The 9,735-nt window shown below is 26.2% G+C and overlaps 1 protein-coding gene across 2 annotated transcripts in view; it reads left to right on the top strand.

The window, feature by feature from the left end:
- The first annotated feature begins 266 nt into the window (after window positions 1-266).
- The window catches only part of LOC136978213 (PI-PLC X domain-containing protein 3-like), a 28,348-nt gene continuing 18,879 nt past the window's right edge, over window positions 267-9,735 (top strand). The window contains exons 1-3 of one of the 2 annotated variants that reach the window (XM_067273873.1): window positions 267-324; window positions 8,615-8,824; window positions 8,946-9,021. In XM_067273873.1, coding sequence (XP_067129974.1) covers window positions 8,958-9,021 — 64 coding nt within the window. In that variant the 5' untranslated portion in view covers window positions 267-324; window positions 8,615-8,824; window positions 8,946-8,957. Of the gene's footprint in view, window positions 325-3,445; window positions 3,839-8,614; window positions 8,825-8,945; window positions 9,022-9,735 lie in introns of those variants that run through there. The other variant, XM_067273872.1, reaches the window with a different exon arrangement.

The raw sequence follows: 9,735 nt of genomic DNA, 5'->3' as shown, positions 1-9,735 counted from the left end.
TCTTGAAAATTTAATCAAAAGAGAAAAGTACAGTTATTAAAGTACATGTAACTAAGAAAATAATTCACTTTTTAAAGAAGTGAGAGAAAGTGAACCCAAAATTTAAAACTATATTTCAGTTAAGATAAGCGCGGAATTTTAAATGGAAACATATGTTTTCGTTTTATCTTCAATACTTTAGAGATAAGAAGTCTTGGACTAGTGACCTGAATCAATCTGTATGTACTGTATATGTGTAGCCAATCAGGTTTAATGAAACTCAACTGTATATCTCTGTAACTGAATTACAGTAAATTTAAATATCTGCAATCTATAATATACAAGGTAAGCAAAAGAAATATTTTCCTTAAAATCAATATCTAGATTTTGTTTGATATATACTATTTGAGATATTGCAAATAGTTTAAAGTGATATCACATATAGAGTCGTATAAAACATAATTTGCATAGTGTAGTATAATTTATGAGGGCATGCTTTATATAAAGTTAAAACTCGGTAGTTTTAATTCTATATATGACTTGCCTCATATAATTATGCAATTTCAGAATTTCTATAGAGCATATTCCAGAGCCATCGAGACGGGAGAGTTGGGGATTTGAGTTTCTAGTGATTTCTACCTGTATAATTAATGTTACTTTATTAAAAAATTAAAATATTTAAGACTGCTTTTTTAATAATAAAAAACGTTATACGTATTTCATTTGTTAAAAAATAAATAAATAGCGAAATGAGCCCGCACTATCTGCAGACCAGGTACAAGTTCTCGACAGTCCCTGCATGTTCTACAACTTAAAAAATTCTATTCACCTCAATTTATTATCATATATCTTTGTTAGCTTACATCTTCCATTTTATAATCTCATAAACTTTTAATAATTCTGTTAAAAACAATATAACTTTTTCACTTTCTATGACTTCAGAAAATAACTTTAGTTTTTTAATTCTAAATTGGAGAGAACCATACTGTTGATAATTCCTTTCTTTATGTATTCTTTCTTTATTTACTATATTAAAATAGAAGATAGAAGTAAAGCATGATTTGATACAATAGTGGTTACATATGATTTTACCATAATGAAATACATATCATTGTAGAATCTTAATAAACCGGTTGCATCAGGTCATGTTGGTCCTGTCTTCTATTTCAGAAAAATAAATAAAGAAACGAGCAATTATTTATTGTGACATCATCATAATTCCGGGTTGCAATTTTTAATCATATTTTAAATTAATTTAATTTAATTTTAAATTTATTTAATTTAAAATATATGCTCTCCGCCTCAAATTAGTAGTGGCTGACCCCTGTACATCATATTTTTCCTTTAACAGTAGAGTCGTGACGGTCATCTACATAACACCTTTCAGGGGAAATTTTTGAATTGAAATAACGTGACTTCCGGTTTGTATATAAAGTTCATGTATAGTTACTCGGGGCCTCCTGCCGTTGTCCTTTCCATACCTGTCTCGGCTTTCATCTACCTAATCCCGTTCTTGAGATTAAGGGAAGAACAGATGGGCGAACAATGGATAGATGAATGACTGAGAAATTATAGGTCTACAATTTTTTAAAACTGCTGTCCAATAACATTTTACACAGTCATTTTCTATGTGAACAGTTAGTGAAATATCCAATTTAAAAAGTATTTTTGTGAATATGATTGACAGTAGAGGCGTTAGAATATACAGTATGAATTTTATGAATAATGTATAACAAAGAGGTGAATGGAATTTGAGACAATTGATCCCCTGTGGCATTTGATTAAGAACAACGACATTATCTCCCTCAATAAATATTGGTTTTAAATTGTCGTAATGTAATTAATAACTCGTAATTGTGAATAACATTAATTTTCAGGATGTTTCTATTATTTTACCATGTTTAAATTTCATAAAATTTGAAATTTTTATTAGGACTTTATTTCTAAATTTTAAATATTTATTGGAATTCTAAATCAATTCATAAAGTATCATTGTTTGAAAGAAAAAATGATTACAAGTTTAATAGATTCCGTTTTAAAGATTTAACTGATTCCTCGAACTAATCATCGTTTAAGCAAGCTGTTGTAAATCCATCTCCAATTTTCCATAGGATCAATATAGTTCTATATAGAAATAGTCAACAAACTAGCTTATATAAAATTTAATACAATCATAATACAAAATCTATGCAAGTAATACTGTATAATATTCTCGACGGAAAAAAATAATTAATAATATGTATATGAATTAATAACAGAAATAACTTATATCATATAGCTTTCTGTTAGCGTCTTTCAGCTTCAGCTTTAAGGCTGGATATTTTGTGGGAAAAAATTAATGCTAATGCCGAAATCAATGCTATTTTCCGGTTTTCACAAGCTTCTGCCTTAGGAAGGTTGCGCCTCTTGCAGGCTTTACTGTTTATTACAATGTGTAATATATGAATGAGCACTAACAGAACTATAAAATAAACAAACTTAATAGATAAAACTTTTATAAAAATTTTCAACGTAAATTCCACAATTGTAAACTGAAAAAAAAAATTGTTTGAAAAGTTAAATAAATTAGAAACGAGACAAATATTTAATTTCTATTGATTTATATAATTTTAGTAAAAATACTTTGACCACTTTAACCTTATGATTCAATTATTTCTCTTACTAAAATGTAATTTATATTAATTTGTGAAATTATTTTGATGGACATATCCTTAGCAATTATCATCATTACTAATCATTATTTCTTGGTAGTATTATTTAACGTCTTATTTTTTAAAATTCTGAACATTTAATATAAATTTCGAGACATTTTCTAACATATAATATACTGTATATTTTTGAAGTTATGTTATATTAATATCATAATTTTAAACCATATTTTAAAACTAATTTAGAATAAAACATCTTGCATATAATGCCAATAAAATATTAAAAAAGATAAACAATGAAAAAAATATTTATTAATAAAATGTAAATAAGCTAACTATATTTATAATAAACCTATAAACTATCTGTCAAAGAGCTTAGATGCTGTTTATATTAAAAATGACTCTGACAGTTTACTTTAAAAATGCTTCTCAAAATTAAATTAAATTAAAAAGCCTTTATTTTATTTTAGTAATATGTTTTGTAAACTATACAGCATTTTTTAATTTTATTTTTATACAAACACTCATTTAAAAATTATAATTAAATTAAACTAACTTCAAATTAAAAACACTAAAATAATTTTTAAAAATTACTTTCTTAAAATAATTCATGTAAATTTGAAATCAAATACATTGAAATTTGATTTATAATTGATTAATTTTAAAAACAAATATAATTTACATTTATATTAATTATAAACAAAACATAGGATCAAGGTTAAGAAATATAAATATAATTATTTTATCATGATTTATAATGTGGCTAATTAATAAATTATTTATTAAATAAACTACAACTGACCTAATTCCTTTACAACATTCAGCATTTAAAATCATTCAACATCACATTCACGCACCAATTCGAAACGTGACCTTTATTCAAACTATTGTTACAAATTTTTCCATTTAAAAAGTAGGAAGATTGGGATATAAAACAGTACTTAATATCCCAATCTTTCTATTTTGTTTCCTTTTTTTAAATATGGAAATCGCAGAATAGTTGCTAGCACGAAGTAACGACAGGAAATTAAATGAAAATAATAGTATAAAGTGAAAATATTATGTTTCATCATTAAAGAAGATCAATATTCGATCTTTATATTGATAACATCAATTATCAAGATAGGTATATAAATGGTTTAAAAAGTATTGATTTCTCTTCTTATATCAAATAGCATTGCAATAACAAAGGAATTACAGGGATAAAAACAGTAAGTATAATATAAATTTTTTGTTAATATATTTAACTTATTAAATTAAATATCAATTGGGTTTATTTATCTTTAATACAGATATTTACAATTATTTTGTATTTATATTTATATTATGGGAACTTCTACTTTCTATACATAATTCGAGAGCATTAATTACAGTAAAAATATATTTTAAAAATTGTTTAAATCATGTTAATAAATTCGGAAAGCGAATATTTATTGTAATATGCTAATCATTTCCATTAAAAATTTATTTTAATTAAAATACTGTCAATTTTTAACATAAAAATATTTTAAATGTTTGTTTAATATAATTATTGAAGTAGGAAACTAACAAGATTAGATTTTTATAGCTAAGTAAATACTGGATCTATTTAAATCTTTCGTATGTAAAATTTTGCTATTATAACTAAAATATCTATAATATTTTGAAAATAATTTAATTATTATTAATAAAAATGGTAAAGTTAATTATTTCTTATTCCTATCGCGTTTAATATATGAAATTCTTTATACTGTAATTATATATATGTATTTTTTGTTCTATAATTTGATTCTTTATATTTCATTTAAAGAGGGCAATTACAATATAATATATGAAATATATTATATTGTAATATTGCAATGATACATTTTTAAATGAAATAATGTAACTTCATTTTGTAATAATTATTTTTTATTATTGTCATTATAATGACAAAATTAATTTTATTTTGTCATAATTTTAATGAAGTAACGTATAATATATGTATAATATATTTATACTTTTATACTATATTATATCAAAAACTATATCAATTGGAGAAGACGATTCTGCCGTGTTTGATGCTATTAAAGTGTAAACGTCGGCAGAACCTGTTAATCTTACTATTTCAAGTTAATTTGATAAACGTTCTTCATCTTTTGGTAATTTGACGTATACATGAACATGTTATATATCCTATTAAAGTATGTGATAAGTAGAATAAGATATAAGTACTGATATTTTCAGTTAATATGCATTTATTTATATGCCATTCCAGTTATATGCATTATATCTATTAGTAAAACACTGATAGAAAGCGGGTTAACAAGAGCTCTAAATATGACCAATCATTGATGAACCAAATAAGGCCGGTGGGCCTTATTTTGTTATCAATTTTCTTGCATGCGATTTGTTATTATAAGCCTCATAAACACATTCTGTAAGATACAGTAATGTATATAATCATCATCATCATCATCATCAACCTGAAGTTACCGGAAGAAAGGCTCAGAGTATGAACCTGGGTAGGGCTGCAAAGATCAATAAATGTTGTCAGCAAACTATTTTGATAAGCTGAAGGATGTATTGGCCCGGTTAGATATTTTCGACAAGCCCCATCTACTACATAGACGAGAAAAGCTGAAGACTCGCTCTCCATAAACAGCAAAATGTGTATGAAAGAAAGGAGAAAAAAAGAGTGCATCTTGTAGAATCTAAACACGATAAAAACGTGTCTATTGTCTCGTGTGGAAAGGCACTGAGTTAAGTTATACTTCCTATGATTATTTTCGAAGAGAAAAGATTAAATCCTGAATGGAAGGATAATCTTCCACCTGGCAGAGAGATTGTTGCTGTGATCATTGAGATGACTGAGAAAAAAATCAGTCATGAAAAGGGTTTATCATTTTGCAAAACCAATGATAAATCTTGTAGTTGGACCTAGTGCAAAAAAGCAATGAGAAAAGAAAGCTGGTTCTGTTATTCATGCAGAGCAGATCGAATTGCTGACGTGACACTGTATGTACTGTACAATGTTCAAAATGTGTTCATGAAGAGTGCATTGGCCTTACTGCTAAAGACAAAATATCCAGTTTTATTTACCCAAAATGTGATGTTACCCTCTCTTATATTTTATTGGGTTTAAATACATTTATTATAGTTTTATTAATTACGGTAAAAAGTAAGAACTAATTAATTATTTCTTTACGTATGGGCTTTATTTGGAACCCCTATTCCAAATAAGGTCCATTACATAACTTTTGAAAACTATATTATTAAAGAAAACTTTTCGAATGATGCTAACTTTACTTTCACAATTTCGCAAGTATGCATCTTACAGTATGTTGCAGTACAACTTTCAGACTTTTTTCCTCTAATAGTGAAAATAGAAAACGTTTTAAAACGTTAGGTGGACCTTATTTGGCGAATGTACGTTATTTAATTTATTTCTAAATTTTTCAAATTAATTTTAACTTTCTAATTTGTATTTCATTTTAAAATGTATAAATACATTTAAAGAATCTATTTGAATACATAAAATTCAAAACGAGATTAGCCACCATACTGAGGAATGCAAATAATGTCGGATTCAGTTTGTTTTACTGTGAACTATCGGAATGAGTTCCAAAACAAGTTGACAATATATGTAAAGTTATCAGGAAATGACGATTGTTATTTTCGTTCAGTTGCAAAATGAAGATAACAATCGTCGGGTTAAGTATTTGACTTTTGAAACCACATATTTCAGTTCAAGAAATATTTTATAGAGCTGCGAGTCATTGTATTCTGCATTCAAGCTTGAAGGACAACAAAGCCAAATTTTATGTATATCTTCAAGACATCGCAAAAATGTGACCAATTGGGAGGTGCACTTTTTTCCTCGATACATTAAAGAAAATGTTCCACTCGAAGTGAACGAGTTGCATCTCTCTGCTGACGCATGTAATGGACAAAACAAAAACAATGCACTTGTTCGTCTCCAGCTAACTACTAGCTTGACCACTAGCGGAATTTAGTGAGTGTGCCAGTACTTTTCAGTACGAGGCCAATCTTATCTTCCCTGCAACAGGAATTTCGGAATAATTATAAGATAAACAAAACGAGCATGATTAAGTTTACGTTCCGGAAAAATATATGTAGATAATATAGACTGCAAGGAAAGAAAATCTGTGTACTGAAAATGGTGAAAACGGTTGGTAGCTTGCAAGTGAAAGAATGATACCAAAATTTTTCAAAAATAGTTTTTTTTTTTTTTCTATTTCCATCGAGTTGGGAGAAAAGGCAAGAAGGAAATGCCACTTTTCCATCTCTCAGTACAAAATTCTCGCTAGTTCCGTCAATCACAGAAGTGACTGTTGCACAGGAGTTCAAAGATAGCGCTTTTTTCAATTTTTTAAAGGCACAGAAGAATTCCAATTTAACTGTGACACCTCCTTAATAAGATAAGCTCCCTGTCAAAACGATAAAAGATATCCTAAAAGAAGTGCGTTACGTGGATTCCGCGAATATAGAATTCTTTGACAACATCCTAAGATGGAAGACAGTAGAGAGAGGACAGAGAAAATGAAGAGAAGGAGAACAGCTGACTAATTTTTCTTTGTATGTATCTGTGGATTAACAAAACGCTAAAAATTGTCTAGTTGTCTACGAAATATCGAGTTTCAAAACGAGATATGCCAATGACCTTTTCTTCACCCTGAACATACTGGTTGAGATTAATCAATTTACTCTAAGTATTCTGAGAAGGACAAGCAATAACGATTCATCAATACCTCGAATTTATTTAAAATTATCCAAGATAAATGATTTTTTTCCCAAAACATTGTTACAGGGGATAAAAATATTAATAAAAATTTAAGTAAAATTAAAATAAGATTATTTTATAAATCTTGCATTTTTTGTATGCATTTATTTAGTTATTATAAACATACATCCCGTCCCAAAGGTCCCGCCACCACCCCTTGCTGTACCTGCGTGAGCGTACCAGCAAGTCCCTTAAACTTAATACACCATCCACTATCTACTAGTCCTATGCACCATACCCATAAGGACACCTATGTAGATTTTTATTGGCATAGTATGGTCATGCCAACACCATGTATGCACCATATAGTATGTTAGAAATGCAGCAGGACGTTTATGGACATCACTGCTGCTATCATACAACGTGCCTTCCCCGAGCAGGAGGGGAACCATACCACCTGTAAAGTAAAAGTATATATATAAAAGCATAAAAACTATATAAATAAAAACTATATATAATAAAATACCACTTATATACTAATATAAAACCTTAAAACACACCTGTCAGTGCGCCCAGACTGACCATAAAATACCAATTTAAAAGTATATATATATATATAAAGTTATAAATAAAATTATAAAACATACAAAATGCAATAGACAAAATATAAAATACAAATGCACGATAAGAGACAATTGTTAGCCAGTTACAATACCTTATCATGTGGATACCGCGGGTTGTCTGCTAATATATTTACAGAATATTTATTTTTCCAAATTTTATAATTTTATTCCAATTGTATATAAGTTTATATAGTTTATAAATGTATATTAATTATTTTAAAAATTTATAATTCACTAACAAACCTCCATTTTATATTAACCAACATATTTGCAAATTTTAATTTAATTTATAAAATAAATCAATATTTTTCTAATTGATTATAATTATTTTATTATAATTAAACCGATACAAATTTTTAAATGACATGAAAAACTGGTTAATTTATTAATTTAACTATTTTAATTAAAAAAGTATATATGTATTACATTTTCTAGAGTTATTTTACGAGTTAATAAACTTTTATTAATAAGGGTTTAATTAAAGGAAAGCAAGTGAAAACAGCATAAAATTATAACTTAATATCTTATATTGTTTGCACCCTCTTAAAGCTTATTATATATTTAATAATACAAATATTTAGAAAAATAGATTGATTTAATAATTTCTATTTATATATTACAAAATATTAATATATCTTTCACCATTATAAAGTCAGTTATAGGTCAAAAAGGAGTTTACATTTTCTTACTGATAACATCTGCTCTTTTATCTGGTGAAAGCACTGAAATTTATCGAGTTAAATGTTAATCATACTTTAAGGAAACTATACGTAGATATTAAGCTATATCCTGTGTGAGGAAACATTTCATCCTAAATTGAGTGCAGTTTATTTCTCCCCTGGCTTTGGATAAAATATCATTGCTTGTATTCGGTAAGTTTACATAATATAAATTTAATTTTAAAGCAGAATACTAAGTCGTTTTATTTACATTTTTATGCATATATTTTATTTATAAAATAAAATATTTCAAAATATTCTTTATATTAACTAGATTGCGCATTATATGCCGAAAATGCTAAGAAAATACATCACATTTTTGCTATTTTTGAGTTTATTTTTCAATACAGGTATAGTTTTTATTTTATTTATTTATAATATGAAATTATTAATTAATCTGTATAAAATAAACCGGAATCAATATATTTTATTTAGACTTATTTATTCATATTAACGTATATAACTGCAGATATTTTATTTTGATTAAATATTAGGTGAATAACTTTTAAAACTTAAAAAATAAAAGATAAATAAATAAAAATAAATTTAGAAAAATTTTCATTAATAGAATAAGTTACTTGTTTTGCTTGTGTAATAACATTTCTATCATAGCATAGCGTATAAAATTGAATATTATATTCTAACGTCAGAAAATAATTTTAATAAATTAAATTATATAATATTTATAACCTTGACTAAAAATTAAGAATATTCAACGCTGTAATGAATAAAAATTTACATGATAACCTTTACAGAAACACTAAGTTTTCCTTGTCACGTGCATTCTATCAAGAAAATTAATATTTATTTATTTTTAGTAATTACAAATTATATTTTACTGTAATAATATTTATCATTTATAATAAAACTCTGGGTTATATATAAAATGTTTAATATATTTACGTATAAAAGTCTGCGATTTAATTTTTAGAATTTCGTAATCAATCAACTAGAACCGATGTGTCAAACTTTTCATAGAGATGCAAAAAATTAGTAAATATCATTTAATTTCTTTAATCTAATTTTTAATATTATTTGTATATTATTTATATAAAAAAGCTTCA

The sequence above is a fragment of the Centruroides vittatus genome, unplaced genomic scaffold (assembly GCF_030686945.1).
Source record: "Centruroides vittatus isolate TY-2023 unplaced genomic scaffold, ASM3068694v2 contig_5, whole genome shotgun sequence".
NCBI classification, from domain to species: Eukaryota; Metazoa; Arthropoda; class Arachnida; order Scorpiones; family Buthidae; genus Centruroides; species Centruroides vittatus.
The sequence above is the reverse complement of the archived record's forward strand: the minus strand, read 5'-3'. Positions and strand labels throughout refer to the sequence as shown.